The sequence below is a fragment of the Rhinolophus sinicus genome, linkage group LG07 (assembly GCF_036562045.2).
Source record: "Rhinolophus sinicus isolate RSC01 linkage group LG07, ASM3656204v1, whole genome shotgun sequence".
Lineage (NCBI taxonomy): Eukaryota > Metazoa > Chordata > Mammalia > Chiroptera > Rhinolophidae > Rhinolophus > Rhinolophus sinicus.
Genome location: NC_133757.1, coordinates 24,318,547 through 24,335,125, shown reverse-complemented (window position 1 = coordinate 24,335,125; position 16,579 = coordinate 24,318,547). Strand labels below are relative to the sequence as shown.

The 16,579-nt window shown below is 38.9% G+C and overlaps 1 protein-coding gene and 1 pseudogene across 1 annotated transcript in view; one reads left to right on the top strand and one right to left on the bottom strand.

The window, feature by feature from the left end:
• ENTPD7 (ectonucleoside triphosphate diphosphohydrolase 7) overlaps positions 1-16,579 on the top strand; it is a 39,383-nt gene that overhangs the window by 16,230 nt on the left and 6,574 nt on the right. Inside the window, exons 6-12 of the mRNA XM_019724871.2 lie at positions 2,189-2,292; positions 4,445-4,501; positions 6,008-6,141; positions 9,750-9,916; positions 12,027-12,351; positions 14,271-14,356; positions 15,426-15,587. Coding sequence (XP_019580430.2) covers positions 2,189-2,292; positions 4,445-4,501; positions 6,008-6,141; positions 9,750-9,916; positions 12,027-12,351; positions 14,271-14,356; positions 15,426-15,587 — 1,035 coding nt within the window. The remainder of the gene's footprint in view (positions 1-2,188; positions 2,293-4,444; positions 4,502-6,007; positions 6,142-9,749; positions 9,917-12,026; positions 12,352-14,270; positions 14,357-15,425; positions 15,588-16,579) is intronic.
• Positions 10,892-11,547, bottom strand: LOC109443853 (receptor-binding cancer antigen expressed on SiSo cells; annotated as a pseudogene).

Below are 16,579 nucleotides of genomic sequence, written 5' to 3'. Positions count from 1 at the left end.
GTTTACAAACACCATAAATTTTATGGATCTATGGTATCATTAGATAGTAAAATTCATGCTAAATTTGCAGTTTTGGGGGTTGATTTTAAAGGTCTGGAATGGATTAATCCATTTTGCATTACTTTCTATGGGGAAACCACGCCTCGGTTTTCAAATGTTTCAGAACTCGAACGGTCTTCTGGAACAGATTACATTCAAAAACCGAGGTACCACTGTATTTTACATAGCCATGAGAGGCCTTCTATCTTTTTATTTTCCCATATATCTTGGTCTTTAAAAAATTTTTGTTGTGTTTTTACCTATTTTTAAAACCAAACTTTAAAATATTATACTTGCAACCTTACATCATTCAAGAAAATCTTAAAAGTCAAACAAACAAACAAACAAACAAAAAAACCCAAGCCAAAAGCACTCATAATCCTACTACCCTATCAAAACGTTCATTTTGTCACATTCTCTTCTCTCTGTGTATCTGTATTTAATTTCTACAAAGTTGTAATCATACTGTGCATGCAACTGAGGATTTTTTGTTTCTGACATAAGTAATATTCATATCGTCCAAAAGTTTAGAAACCCTAGGAAGAGTATAGATGACACAGGTGGTGCCACCTCACAAGTCTGTGAATAGCCTCAGGTCTCACAACCAAGGAGGCAGGGAGGAGGGCCAGAGAAAAGGCTGACTCGGAGGTCAAAAATCAGAGTCAACCAGCAGGGCGATGGTTTGGCCATGTTTTGTGTGTCTGAAGCAAAGGAGGGGATTGCCTCATCTCCTGACACTGCTCAGCATTGCCTCTGTTTGTCAAAGAAGTTTCTGTCCAAAGAAAGCCCACTGTAGCTCCACCTCATTTGTCTTAAATGTTTGCTGTCAGCGTGGAAACTCTGAATGTTAATACTTATTTTATCTTAAGAATTTTTACGGAACTTGCCTTTTCTTTTAACTTATTTTCTGATCACCTCTCTTAATAATGCCTAGCTCTATCCTGGGCTTATGAAATCATTGCTACCTCTATGGCAGCTATAATTGTTGACGTAAGTGTAACTATCACTGCAAGAACCTGTTTTGCATAGTTAATGCTTTGATAATTTATTAGCATTTGTGAGCAGTATTCAAAATGGCTTTGAATCACCTGGACTCTATTTTGAATTTATTGGCACTAGGTTTTATTTTTTTGCCAAAGGCCTGGAGTAACAGAATTTATTCTACCTCTTTTTTATTTTGTAATGGAAAAACCCTTTAAAAGTTATAGATTAATACAAGGTGATTTTTAAGGGAAAAAACTTTTAATTATGGGAAATTTCAAATGTATATAAAAGTAGAGAGAACAGTGTAATGAATCCCCATTCGCCCACCACCCAGCTTCAATTCATGCAATAAGAATTTTACATGGGGAACAAGAGGAGCTATTTTACCCTCCCTACTGGATATGCTTCTTAACTACCCAAAGAAGAGGGCTTGCTGGTTTTAGTGATGGTATGGAAAAGTGGGCACCGACATACTTTGCTGTCTGGAATATACATTATGGGTACACCTTTCTAAAGGGCAATCCAGGACTATGTACCAAATTTTTTATGTGCTTAATCTTTGATCTGGCAATTACACTTTTAGAAATTTATTACAAGGAAATCATCAGAGAAAAATACAAAGAGGAAGAATACTGCAGCATTATTTATAACAATGAAAAACTGGAAATAACGCAAATATGCATAAATAGGGACCCGCTAAATAATTTATGGTATAATTATACAATGTAATATTAGACAGATGTTAAAAGAAATGAGGTCAATTTTTATCTACATGTATTGACATGAAAAGTTGTCCAATATATTTTGAGTTCTACTACAAAACAATGTACAATATAATCCCAATTTATGTTAAAAATAAAACAAAATACTCTTCATGTACCATATAGGATTGAATACAACTTTCATTTTCTAAAATTCAATAATTATTTGAATTGTAACACATAAAGGAAAGTATTACTATCACCATATTGCCTTTTAAATAGGAGGCTATATTCTGGAGGCAGTTGAAACCTTTGGAATCAAAGGACGTACCAAAGAGAAACAGGACTTGAAAAGGAATGGGGTGAACAGTGAGGTCACGAGGCTGAGTAGAAGGTCAAGTTGAGGTTGTTTGTGAGAAGAGAGTTTAAGGATTAACGTTTGGATTTTTCGTTCTTTCTTGCAGGAAGCAGTTGGCCATCTTGGCTGATCTGGTGAGAGATTTACCGCTGGAGTTCGACTTCCTCTTTTCACAGTCTCAGGCAGAAGTGATTTCTGGGAAGCAGGAAGGTACTGGGCCTTGAGGGGAGCGCTAGGTCACCTCTTAGCCAACCGTGGCACAGTCTCGCTAACAGATGTTTAGGATTGCTTTGTATATCTGATTTTTATTTTTCTGACAGTAATTTTCTTGGTTCTGCTGTATAGTTTATTTGCATATTCTGCATTGGTGTCTGTTTTAGAATGCTGCTTCCAGAAGTCATCAGTTTATATCTGTTTTTAACTTTGTGCTAACTACTGTGGTTTTAAGAATGTATCAGTACATAATAGTGGTTCCAAATGGCTCTTTGGTTAGCGAATTACAGTTCTGAAAACATATCTGCATTTAGAAGTTGTACTGAGTTTGCCAAATTCAAATGTAAAGCAAATTACTAAAGTAAGGAGAAGTTTTGATTGCAGGGAATGATCAGAATGAATTACTTTTGTTTTGTTACGGGCTTTCCTTTCATTGCACTTACTACGCAGTATTGATACCTTCCTAAAAACTCACCCTATGGGGTTTGTAGTTTTGGGGTGGAGTTGAATGTGTGTTCTTGTGCGGTCTGTATGATGAATTATATTTTTGTTTCTTGGAAAAAATGATCTTTTATGTCTTTTAATTGCAGTCCACGTAAGGGAAAAAGATTTATCTTTTTCAATTTCAACATTGCATTTTTCAGTCCTAAAATTTCCATTTGGTTCTTTTTATATTCTATTTCTTTGCTGAGACTTTCTGTCTTTCCATTCATTGTAAGACTGATATTATTTCTTGGTTATGTAGCTGCTTTAATATCTTTGATCATTCCAACAGCTCTGTCATATCAGGGTTGGCATATTTTGACCATCTTTTCCCTTATGAGTTGAGATTTCCCTCATTCTTTCTATGCCAAGTAATTTTATATTGTATCCTAGACATTTTGAATATTATATTATGAGACTCTGGGTCTTGTTTCAATCATAAGGAGAATATTGATTTTTTTGTATGTTTGTTTGTTTGAGCAGATAGTTGACCTGGTTAGGTTCAGGCCTCAAGTTCTGACCTGCCTTCTGTGGGCTGTGATTCTGTTGGTTCATCTTTAAAAGACTTGGCACTGCTATTTGGATTTGTCCCGTGGGTGTGCCAGCCAGTGGCCAGTCTGGAACCTGCATATAGCCCGTACCAATGGGTTGTCTCGCCCCAGCTCCATTCTCAAAACCTTTGTTATATTGTTTAGAGTCAGATCCATGCATATGTAGCTTGAAGGTGAGCCCAGGAGTTCATACACCACTTTATTCCCTTTTTTCTATGATCATCCTGACACTTTCTGGCTCCTTGGAGCTCACTTTCACAGCCCTCTGGTCAGAAAGCCCAGGTTCGAATCTGCCCACTCTGCCATGCATTTATTTCCTTGATTGCATCTGCATGCAGGGCCAAGTGGTGGAGGACAGAGGGAAAAAAATAAGCAATAAGGATTTGCCCCAACTCTTGGGTCTGCAGCATGTTTGGTCAGAATTTTAGGTACTTGCCCAACCTTGTGCTGCTGCAGGATTGCCTGGTAGGAGAATAAAGGAAAAAAAGGAAGGGATTACCCCCCCCCCGCCCCCGCCCCACTCTCCCTACTCTTTGTAGCTTCCTTTTCTGCTCCTTGGAACAGACAGCAAGGTCTTTCTGTCCACCTGGTGTGTTCTTTTGTGTTTCAAGCTACTTAGTCCAGGCCAGGTAATATATGAGGGGGGAAAATGGGAAACTCAGTATTGGTTTGGTGGCTCTTTAACATCTGATCTCTGTCCCAGTGTGCCCACTATCATTAATTTTCAGGGTCCTCAGAAAGCTGCCCCGTACACTCTATACAGAGTTTATACTTGCATTCAGTGGGGAAGCAGGGTGGACTGTGCTTGCTTCATCTTGCCCAGAACCCAAACTAACATTTTAACGTTTGTTTCTGTAATAATTCCTAGTTATTGTAGGAAATTTAGAAAAATGCAAATCGTTTTAAAAGTGAAAAACATCACAAGATAAAATATTTTACTTTATTTAGTTATTTTTTAAGATAAAAGATTTTAAGTTCATGCACTGAGAGTGTGGAGTAAAATATTATTACCACTAGTTTTGTAAAAAAAGGAGAATTAGAGCAACTCTGGGGAGAGGTGTATTCATGGTGTAGCAGAAGAGAATTAAGTGAAGGCTTTTGTATTTCTCTCTTAGGGGTTTATGCATGGATTGGAATCAACTTTGTTTTGGGAAGATTCGACCATGAGGATGGTGAGTAATATTGTCTTATGACAGTTCCTTAACTAAAGGCTAAAGGATTAAGTTATAACCCATCAGTAGCAAGTAAGTGCTAATGTTGAGTTATTTTCTTTTTTTTAAAAAAAACTCAAGATGCTTCATTTTCCAGCCCTAATTAACTTTCTTTTGTTTCTTTTTAACTTTTAATATGGAAAGTTCCAAACATTCACAAAAGTAGAGTAAATAATAAAATGAACTTATATGAATCCGTTACCCAGACCCAACACTTACTAATGTGTTTTGCCATTGTTTTGGTCCCCACACTCCCTCCACACAACCTGAATTTTTCTCTGATTGAATTTTTAAAAGCAAATCCCAGACATAATCATTTTACCTTCATGTACTTCAGTATGTATCTCTAACAGATGAGGAGTTTCAAAACAAAACAAAAACAAATCCACAATGCCATTTTCATACTTAAGAAAATTAACCATTTCTACTATGTAGTCAATACCCATCTAATTCCCAGGTAGCGACTTCCCTGATTGTCTCAATATGTATTTGTAGTTGTCTTGTTCAGATCAGAATCTGAACAAGGATCACGAATTTCATTTGACATGTCTCTGTTAATCTATACCAGTTAACCTTCCCCCCCCACCTCTTTTTTCAAATCATTCATTTAAAAAAAAGAGAAACTAGTCGCTTAGTAGAATGAATTTGCCATGTTCTAAATTTGGTTGACCGCATCTTTGTGGGGTCTTCAACGTGTTTCTCATTTCCCCATAGGTCCTGTAAACTGCAGATTAGATATGGAAACTTGACTAGACTCAGATTCAGTTCTTTCCACAAGACTAAATCATAGATGGTGCTAAGTGTTTCCTGCTACATCACATGAGGAGGCTGGTTGTGATGTCTGCTTGTCCCACTTTTAGCCGTGTTAGTACTGATCAGGTATTCAGGGTTCAGGTATTGTCAGCCTGATCTGAGGTATTATAAAAAGTCCTCATTCACTTTTCACCTAATGGTTTAATAGCCAATTATCATTGCTTAGATCTGGTTTTTTCACTAGAAGTTGCAAAAGGATCATTTTTCTAATTCTATCATTCCTTCTGCCTTTAACAGCTGGGATTTTTCATATTTAAGATTATAAGGTTATTTAATTTAGTTGATTTTATATTTATATTCTTTTTCTCTTATGCTAAATATTGGTCCCTAAATATAATAACATATTTTTTTTATTTGCTTTGTTCCTCGATATGTGTTTAATGGTTTTAAAATAATATCAATAATATTACCAATAAGACTACCAGAATGTGGTTTAGATATTTATTTGTTCCTTTTGTCATTAAGATATATCTACAAGGGATATATAGTCAAAATACCATGTTTTAAGTCACTTGAAATAATTCTTCTCTGTGTTAATTTCTTTTAGTTTTTTTAAGGGATTGCTGTTTTCTGTTTTTTCCTTCTTTTTTACTTAATTTTAGTTTTCAATTCCTTTATTTATTTTCAATTCCTTTATTCCTTTATTTATTTCAGAATCAGATGCCGAAGCTCCCCAGGAATTGGCAACGGGACGCAGAAGGACAGTAGGGATACTGGATATGGGAGGAGCCTCTCTCCAAATTGCCTATGAAGTTCCTACCTCAACCTCTGTCCTTCCTCCAAAACAGGTATTTTACCTTTTAGGGAAATCCCATCGCAAGGGATATCCGTATTTGTGAAGGAAATTTGATTTAGATTAGATTAGATTCTTTGGATTTAGACCAACTTGCCTGGGTCCAAATATTTGTTCAGATACTTGCTAGTTTGCATTTTCTTGAGCAGGTTACCTCTCTGAGCCTTAGTTTCCTCATATGTAGAAAGGGAATAGTAATAATATCTATTTCATAAAGTTGTGACAATAAAATACCACCATTTGTGTAAAGCCCTTAGCAAACTGCCAAGCATATAATAAATGTTCAATACATTTCAGCAATTATAGGCATACTACCTATCTCATGCGGTTGCCTGAGGATTAAACACGATAATGCATATAAATCGCAGAGCACAGTATTTGACACATACTTGTTCATTAAATGTTATTCCCTTTCTCTTACTAATGATTCCATTCTAATATTCCTTACCTGAGAAGAATGTAAAGAATGTACTTTGAGGGAAAAGTTTTATCATAGAGAGGAAGAAGAAATACAGACACTTGTGAGCACCTATCATGTGCAAAGAATGAGACATGTTACACTGAGCCCAAAAGCTTGTAATCTGTCAGTGAGACAGCCTGCAATACCAGGCAAACCATGACAGTGTGCTGTCATTTGATGTAAACCAGAGTTTCTTGTCCTTGGCACATTGACATTTTGGGCTGGATAAGTCTTTGTTGTGGGGCTGTCCTGTGCTTTAAATGGTATTTAGCAGCATCCCTGGCCTCTACCAGAGGATAGGAACCCCCCCAACCCCCCACCTACCATCTCCCAGTTTTGACAATCAAAAGTGTCTCCAAATATTGCCAGATGTCCCTTGGGGTGCAAAATCACCGTGGTTGAGGTCCTCTGGTCTAAACAGAGCGGTGGCAGTGTGGGAACTGGCAAAATCAACTCCATTTGCAAAGGCTTGAATGGGAGCCATGCCAGCTTCGTGGAAGGGATGATACTTACTTTCCTTGGATGATGACAGGCTTTTGTGTAGTGGAAACTGAAGGAAGGCCCTCTGCATGGAGGGAATAGTATGCACAAGGGCACAGAAAGAGCAGCAAAGAGCCCAGAATGTCCAGGGAATGGTGAATAACCTATGGCAGTATAGGATTTTAAGTAAGGCTGGGACAATAAGATGAAGTTAAATTGTGAAGAGTCTTGGGTGCCATGCTAGGGAATTTGTCTTTTGTATCTATAGATAGTGGGGAACCAGCAAAGATTTAGGAGTGGGAAGTCATTTGGGCCTCAGTTTCATCATCTATGAAATAATTAAACTCTGAAGGTGTCCTTTCCAGCTCTGAATTTTATGACTATGTTAATTGTGTGGCTGTGATCCAATCAATCCATTTTTTTAGGAAAATAATTTCGGTGTTACCGTGTTTTGCCGAAAATAAGACCTAGCCGGACAATCAGCTCTAATGCATCTTTTGGAGCAAAAATTAATATAAGACACGGTCTTATTTTACTATAAGACTGGGTCTTTAATACAATATAATACAATATAATATAATACCGGGTCTTATATTAATTTTTGCTCCAAAAGATGCATTAGAGCTGATTATCTGGCTAGGTCTTATTTTTGGGGAAACACAGTAGTAGGAGAAACAAATGTGGGTCAGGGAACCTTGGGTGAGAAGTGTTAAGGGGCTAAACAAGACAATGTTAAGTGGAAATGGAAGGGAGGGGACAGATTTCAAGGGATGATTTGGAGTGAAAAAAGAACGTAATGTGGTGGTGTGAGTAGGGCAGGGAGGGATGGCCAGTGATTCCGAGGGCCCAGCTTAGAGAATTAACTGGAAGGGTGAGGATCCCAGTCACTGTGAGAGACCACAGGGGAAAGGGCAGGGTTGATGCTAAGCAAACCAGGTGGTTTGGGTAAGAGCATCTTTCTGGTGTCCAGCTCTGAAGTCCTACAACCAATGAGCTTAATTTCAGGTATGTTGAGTTTGAGATCTCTGAGGAACATATGTGTCCAAATACCCAGCAGGACTGTTGGAAATGTGGTTTTGGCATTCAGCCAAGAAATCTGTGCTAGGGTTGGAGATTTTGGGAACTAGGTTGTGAAACTTTCTAGGCTGTATTTGTTAGTATGTATTCAACTAGTAAAATGAAGTCATGGTTCTGATACTAAGGGGTAGGTGGAAGGTGGCAGTGGGCCTTAAACAAATGACTGTGTGTGCAGATTTAGAAAGCAACACTGGTTTAGGAATATATTGGCAAGCAGTTGTGCACATACCGGTAGCGATGTAATGGATCTTAGTGCTCCATAAAAAAAGGAAAGAAACAATGAGACATAGCAATAGCACTTCTAAAAACCTACATAATCCTTAATGCCTAATGCATTTTTTGTACAGTTCACAGTTGTGCCACTACTATCGGATTCCAAAATGTTTTCATCACCCCCAAAAGAAGCCTCATATTCAGTATCAGTCACTCGCCTGTCCCCTCTCCCCAGCCCTAACAGCCACTAATTTACTTTCTGTCTCCATAGATTCCTGTATTCTGGGTATTTCATATAAATAGAATTATACAGTATGTATCCTTTTGTGACTGGCTTCTTTCACATAACAAAATGTTTTCAGGGTTCATCCATGTTGTAGCATGTGTCAGTCCTTCAGTTCCTTTTTATGGCTGAATAACATTCCATTGTCTGACCATGCCACATTTTGTTTATCTGTTCATCAGCCGATGGACATTTAGGTTGTTTCCAGTTTTTAGCTGTTATAGATAATGCTGCCGTGAATATTCACATACACATTTTTGTGTATACCTAAGTGTTCTCTTGAGCATATATCTAAGAATGGAATTGCTGGACACAGTAGCATTTTCATAAATTAAAAATAAATACATTCAAAACAATAATTCAAAACAGTTTGGCAATAATACATATAAACAAATATTACACATTAAGCACATTAGGATGGTTGCCTCTAGGAGGAGCAGAAACAGGAGTGGGTGTGAAGATAAAAGGAAGTAAATGAAGAAAACAAAAGTGGGGCTTTACCGTGATAATGTGCTGTGAACTGGGGAATGTGATTAAGTCAACCTCTGTACCTGAAGTCAGGAAGGAAGGGAGGGTGGGAGGAAGGAAGAAAGTAGAGCACATTTTTATTGGAGGTACGATAAAACAGAACTTTCTCAATTCCAAATCTGTCACAGAGACCATTAGGACTTCTTGAATCATTTTAGAAAAGGCCATAGAATAGATCTCATGATGATCTCCCAAATTCCTTAAATTTATTTTTATCAAAGGATTTTTTTTTTTTCTGATTATAAAAATAGTACATTCCCATTTTGGAGAATTGGAAAATCAGAAAAGTACATGCAAAAAAACAACAACCTCTGCAACGATTTTACTTTCAGTATAACTACAGATAGTGTTTTGGTCTGTAATTTGGTATTCAGTCTCTGATTTGTTCTTTTTTGTACAGTCTTGTCATTTTATGTCTTTGTATAAAATAATGCTATGAGGATGAAAGAATGCTACAAGGTATGTTCACAGCCAGCAAAACCTGGTGTATTAGCATTGTCATAGTTTTCTAGAAATCAACCAAAACTAAAACTCCCCTTTCTCTGTTTACATTGCACTGCAGGAAGAAGCTGCAAAGATCCTGCTGGCTGAATTCAACCTGGGTTGTGATGTACAACACACCGAACATGTGTATCGGGTTTACGTCACGACCTTTCTGGGTTTTGGGGGCAACTTTGCCCGGCAGCGCTATGAAGACCTTGTGCTGAATGAAACTCTTAACAAAAACAGGTACATTTGGCATGAGATCTGTGCTTCTGGAATAGAATGTCATCAGGTTGCAGATATTAAAAAGAAATGTTCATGTCCTACTAAGATACATCCTTGCTTCCTCTTTCTTCTTAGCACCCCTGCCAATGGGGTAGCATCTCTTAGAGACTCTCCAGTAGTCGTCCACTGGATCTGGGTCAGAATGCTTTCTGATCTTTGTCATCAGGACTCATAAAAAAGTACAGCAGCTTATTGTGATGACTTCTTACTGTGTCTCACTTCGGACGTCACAGGATTAAGTGAGATTAATTACGTTAATTTCAAATGTGCAGTACACTGTAGCTCCTCGCAGTTTCTTCTACACGGAAGTGCTCAAGACATGTTTGTTGAATTCAAATGGAGTTGCATTTTATGCGGGAGTTAGTTTCATAGTGCACTTAACAGATAAAAAGCTTTTGTAGTCAAAATTAACCTTGAACTTGTTCTCTCTCGATAATTCCAGAATAGTCCGTTTTTCCTCCATCATGGACCAGGTCACTGATTCTTCATTTGAGTAACAGATACAGTAGTTAGACTATAATTGTGGGTATTTTTTTTTTTTAGCATTTAAAATTATTTTATCATTATGCCATTGAAGGAAAGCATAATAGATAGTAGAGTTCTTTTCCACCATAAAATTATTTACCCCCATTTGTTTAGCTAGAAACACTAGTTTGAAGAGGTATTGGTATATCCCATTTGTAATAACTTCTCTACAGCAATCAATTGTTTTATGTTGGAAGCATGTTAAAGAAAATAATTGTCTCATAAGTCTGTTTTGGTTCTGTTTCAACTACTAAGAGTTCAGGGTACTTTGGGAGAATCCTGTTATCCCCGGTGATTGATGAAGGCAGTAAAGTCAAGCTGTGTGTTTGTATTGTGAAAATACCCTTAAATGTTGCCGGTTGTGGAGCTCAGATCACTCCTGCCGGCATGATGACATCTGAGGAACAATCATTATGAAAGCTTCACACCAGTGTTGTTTTGCTCTGCTTCCTTTCCCATTTTCTTCCTCGTTCTGCTGCTCTTTTTTCTCTCTCTGCTATTTTCTGCTGCCTTGGAACTTGCCAGGCTTCATCATCTTCTTCCCATGTATTGACATTTTCTGGCCATGTTTCTTGAGTCACCTAATTTGGAAGAGTGATTATTTATCTTGTGTAGTTGCTGATCTATTAGAGAAACCTGTGCTTCCTGGGATGTCACAACCTAAGGGTTCTCTCTTCTTAATAACGATTTTCTAAGTTTTCTTCATAGCTGGTGTTACATCCTTAAAATAGGTTCCAGGTGTTCCAAAGCGTTTTGTTGTGTCGCCACATTCCCATCCCTTCCTTCAGTCTTTATACTTGTGGGTGCGTCTTTATCCTAGGAAGTCCACTCTTCAATGTCTGTTTAGGAAATGATGAATAATTAACTGCAGTTGACAGGGTTACTTGGTCTCAACTTAATTTCTGTCCTCTGCATGATCTACAAATTAATCTCTTCAGGAATGAGAATACTGTTGCTCAGCAACTACAAACTAAATAATCAGTTGGCTGTTGGGGGCGGAATCAAATTGCCCCTCCGCTCCCTTCCCCACTCCGAGTCAGGCATGGGCTCCATCACTTGCCAGCCATTGCCACTGAGCCACTGCCGTGGTTCCCTCTCAGGAAATTCCCCCAGCCCCTCCACTTCACCTCCTCCCAGTTGTTATTTTCAGCATTAGAACCACACTCAGCAGGGTGAGATCTTTGCATTTTTAAGTCAAGTGGGAAAGAAGACTGGATGGAGAATAGCAGATACACATCTCCAATTTCACTTTACACTGGGAAGTGTACATGTTGACTAAAACGTTGAACAACATCGGTCACTGCCGTATTTCTCTATTTATTTTCTTCCTTTTTTCTTTTTTTGCTAACTTGAATTTGCTTAGGTTAAATGTTCATGTGACTCGGCTACATGGTACTACTCCATCCTTGTTTCTGTGATGTCATGTAAAATTATAATACAGTGTCTGTGAGGCACAGTCTTAGAAATGGTTTCTTAAACGAGGCGGTTCTTCGAGTAGGTTGGGTACAGCAGTGATGTGTTCTGTGTGTTTTTGTCCCTGTGATAGGTTGCTGGGCCAGAAGACAGGTCTGAGTCCTGACAATCCGTTTCTGGATCCTTGCCTGCCCGTGGGCCTCACAGACGTGGTGGAGAGGAACAGCCAGGTCCTGCACGTCCGGGGCAAAGGAGACTGGGCGACCTGTGGGGCAATGCTGAGCCCCCTGCTGGCTCGCTCCAACACCAGCCAGGCCTCGCTGAATGGCATCTACCAGTCGCCAATTGACTTCAACAATAGCGAGTTCTACGGTTTCTCGGAGTTTTTTTACTGTACAGAGGACGTGTTGCGCATTGGTGGCCGCTACCACGGGCCGACATTTGCCAAGGCTGCTCAGGTAAATGATTGATGACAAAGATGGCTCATGCCAGCAGTGGCTGTTTATTGGGTGCCTGACTTTCCTCCAGGCGCTGTGTGAAGGGCTTTGCTTCCATGGTCTCACTTGACTCTTCACAGGAGCCCAATGAAGCATCATTTTACAGATGAGGAATTGTATTTAGAAAAGTTAAGGAAGCTGCTATACTATACAGCCTTGCAATTGATTAAGCTTAGGTTCCCAGGGCATCCTGTCACCCAAATGTTCACCTAGGTCTATAATTGTTGTGGTAGCCAATAGTTTTTCCTATAACTTACCACATTAAACATTGCTTAATGTTTGTGACGCCAAAGTATCATCTTTAGGTATTTTTCCCCTTACTGGGTGCTCCCAGTTGTAATGTGCTTTTGGAGCTGATGTCACACAGGTAGACAAGTCCACTTTCATTTTCTTGGTTTGAGCTGTTAAAAGGTCGGAGTGTATAGGGTCACTCAGAATATTAGAAAGATGTTGTGAAAATGTGCAATGATGGGGGAAGTGGTATTTAAATGTAAAATGCAGAAGATATAAAAATTCCCTTTGAGCACATATAGGACTTAAGTATCCTGTAGGCCTAAATCATCAGTTACCTGGACAGGTTAAAGTTCCACTAGCTTTCTGTAGTTCCCGCTTTAATTTAGATTCGTCACTTTGAATTATTGTATGTCTCTCTGATCTGTCTCTTTTATCAGAAAGCTTATGAGAAGAATCTGTTCTCTCTTATGTTTTTTATTCTTTCCGTTCTGCTTTATCTAATTCTCTAGCGTTCTCGTGGTGGATGACTTCTGGTAGAATAGTATGTGCAGTATGTATACTGTTCTGTTCCCTACAGCCAGTCCCTAAGAAATACTGAGAAAGCCTGGTTTGTATTTGCTTTTTCCTCTCCAGCTGTCAGGATCACCCTCATACTTCCTTTCCTTTTCCAGCATCCAGGGCTCCCTGTCTGTTCATGGCCTGAATCTTTCTCTCATTTTAAAACTTCTTCAAATTCTATTCCCTTGAACACCGAAGGGCTCAAGTTATTGCTGACCCGGGTTGCTAGTGGCTTACTATGCTCTCTTTCCCAGGTATAAAAGATGATTTTGTTTCCTTGCGTTCCTTACTTTGACTCTTACCTTCCCAGTGACACCTTCCCTGGCCACTCTATCCAAAATTGTAACCTTCCCCAATATTACCTATTTCCCTTTCCTGCTTTATTTTTCCTGTGAGCATTTATGTTGTTTAACACACTCTGTATATGTATATGTACATGTATGTGTATGTATTTATGTATGTATATTTGGTTATTGTCTGTCTCCCACCAGTAGAAAGTAAGTTTCATGAGAAAGGAAGAAATTTCAACAGATATTTTTGTCTGTTTTATTCACTGCTGGACCCTTTTGGCACCTGGAATAGTACCTGGCACATAGCAGACATTCAGGAAATGTTAGTTTACTGAACAGACAAAAGGAATGATTCCTTTGGTGAGAATTACCACATGGAGGTAGGCCGGTGACAGGTTTTTGACCACTCTGTTCCATCTGTTTTACCTGCTCGCGTCAATCTTACATGGAGTGGAAGAACGCGCTCTTTGGTTTTGGTGTTGCTGTTCCTGATCCTCACCTTACCCTTCTCCGAAGCCTAAGGGACTCAGGCGTCATGTCAGGCTGGCTTTGTACTAGACTTAGAGGCGACAGCAGTAAATAGGAGTGTCTCCAGGCCACTCACAGAACCCAGCAGCCTGAGATCTGGGACTTGCCTTGTATAGGACCTCGTGCCGTGAATGAATATGCCATTTCTGTTTTCCTGAGTCAACTAGTAGCCCCCGAGTAACTTTAGAAATGGAATAGCTGTGACTGTGGGGGAAGTTATAGAGTTTGCCTCCAACTTCACGGTGCACCGTTTCTCTGTGGTTGTTCCAGGATTACTGCGGCATGGCTTGGTCAGTACTAACTCAGAGATTCAAGAATGGCCTCTTTTCATCACATGCAGACGAGCATCGACTCAAGTAAGTAGCTTCCTTTTCCCCCTCAGATGTAGCCTTGAAATGTGGACAGCAGATTATAAGGAAGGAAAGCAAGCAATAGTTCAGAGTGGAGTTTATGTTGAAGGAGAATTTGATTATTTCAGATTTTGATTTTTCTGAGAGATAGGGGACAAATAATGAGCCTATTTTAGTGAAGCCAAGGAAAACCGGGTGTTTACCAGAGTTATCTCCAAGTGGTTCAAAATCAAAGTTGTGGTCTTTTTTTAAATTTTTTATTAAAGTCCTTTTTATTAAAATATCAAACATACAGAAAAGTAGTAATAACAGTAATATAAACCCTCATGTAACTATCATCCAGCTTTAACAAATACCAGTATTTTGCCAGATTGGTTTATTGGTCCTCCTATTTTATAACATTTTAGTTTAAAAGTTTTTAAACATAAACAAAAATAGTATAATGAACTTCTGTACCTACCCTATTTCCCCCAAAATAAGACCTAGCTGGACCATTAGCTCTAATGTGTTTTTTGGAGCAAAAATTAATGTAAGACCCAGTCTTATTTTACTATAATATGAGACTGGGTCTTATCTAACATAATATAAGACTGGGTTTTATATTAATTTTTGCTCCAAAAGATGCATTAGAGCTGATGGTCTGGCTAGGTCTTATTTTCGGGGAAACATGGTATCACCCTCCTACTCTACTAACAGTTAACAACTCCTGGCCAATCTTGTTTCATCTATTTTCCCATCCACAGCTCCCCTCTTATCTTAACTAGACCCAGACTTCCTATAATTATATACATACATATTTCAGCATGTTCTCTGAAGATAAGAACTCTTTAAAAAAATAAAAAATAAAAACAAAAATAAAAGAAAAACATAGCCATAATATTATTACATAAAGGTGTTCTTCACATTTCTGGTAAATGTTAATATAAAATAGGCTCGAATTTGGCTCCACCTAGAGGTGAGGGAGCTGAAGCTAAGAGAGAGATTTTTTTGACATCCGTGGGAGTGTGCAAAGGAAAACAGTAGAATTCTGTTTCTTCTTTTTAAATTTTTTAAATTATTTTTTTTGGTCACACAGATATCAGTGTTTTAAATCGGCTTGGATGTACCAAGTCCTTCATGAAGGATTCCACTTTCCCTATGACTACCCAAACCTACGGACAGCCCAGCTGGTATATGACCGAGAGGTTCAGTGGACGCTGGGAGCCATTCTGTATAAAACACGGTTCTTACCACTCAGGTAAGGTGGACTGACCAAGCTGGCTTCTTGTGCTCAGAAGATGTTAGTAAGGGCTTCACGATAGGTTTCTTAAGTGATCTTTCCCCGCCAAAACACCCCACCAAGCAAACTCCTCTTATTATTACCACATGAACTGCTATTGCTAAGCAGGCATGTTGAAACAGAAAGAAGGTTGAGATTATGGGTCTGTTCCACAGCTTTGCAATTTCAGAAATTCAGCTTTATTTGTTGATCCACAACAAATCAATTGAGGATTGAGCTCTCACTAACCACTTCCAAGATACTGACTCATAAAAACGAAAATGTCATTCTTAATTTACCCTGGAAAACATAACTGACTAGAGAACTGGGGTGGGCTGTCTCTACAGAGCCATCTTTTAATGAGGAAAGCCACTCTAGAGATTGTGTCCTTGGCTTGGAATGCTTTTGGTGGGCCCGAATTCAGAGGACATGAGATGCTTCTTAGGAGGGGTATTTTCATAAAGCTACAGTAGCCTGATGTCTTGCTCTTGTGTACCACGAGATATTTGGGATAGTCTTTTAGGCACTCATTTCCCTGGATTATTTCACATAGACTAAAATGAGTTCTTAATCTTTGGTGCCTGCTTTACTAAACTCAGTGCCGTCAGAAGCCAGGCAGGTGATAAAAGTCAGACAAGGGGGGAACCGGAGAGCGTGTGCCCTACACAAAGGGCTGGTCACTGTCGTGCCGGTTCTCATTTATCAAGAGAAGCCAGAAGTCCATATTTTATGTGCAGTCTTTCAGTTTGGAGACTCACATTTAAAAAACAAAAAAACTGCAGCTGAAACAAAACAAAAACGGTTGTGGTATCGGGACCATCAAAGAGCGGCTTGTGTTCTAGACGACAGACCACTGCATTTAGGTTTACATGTCTCTTAATTTTTGTCCAGATTGCAATACAGGTGATCAAGGGACAGCTTTCTTTAGCTGTCACCTAAATCCTCAGGAAGCACAGAAACTTCTTTTTTTT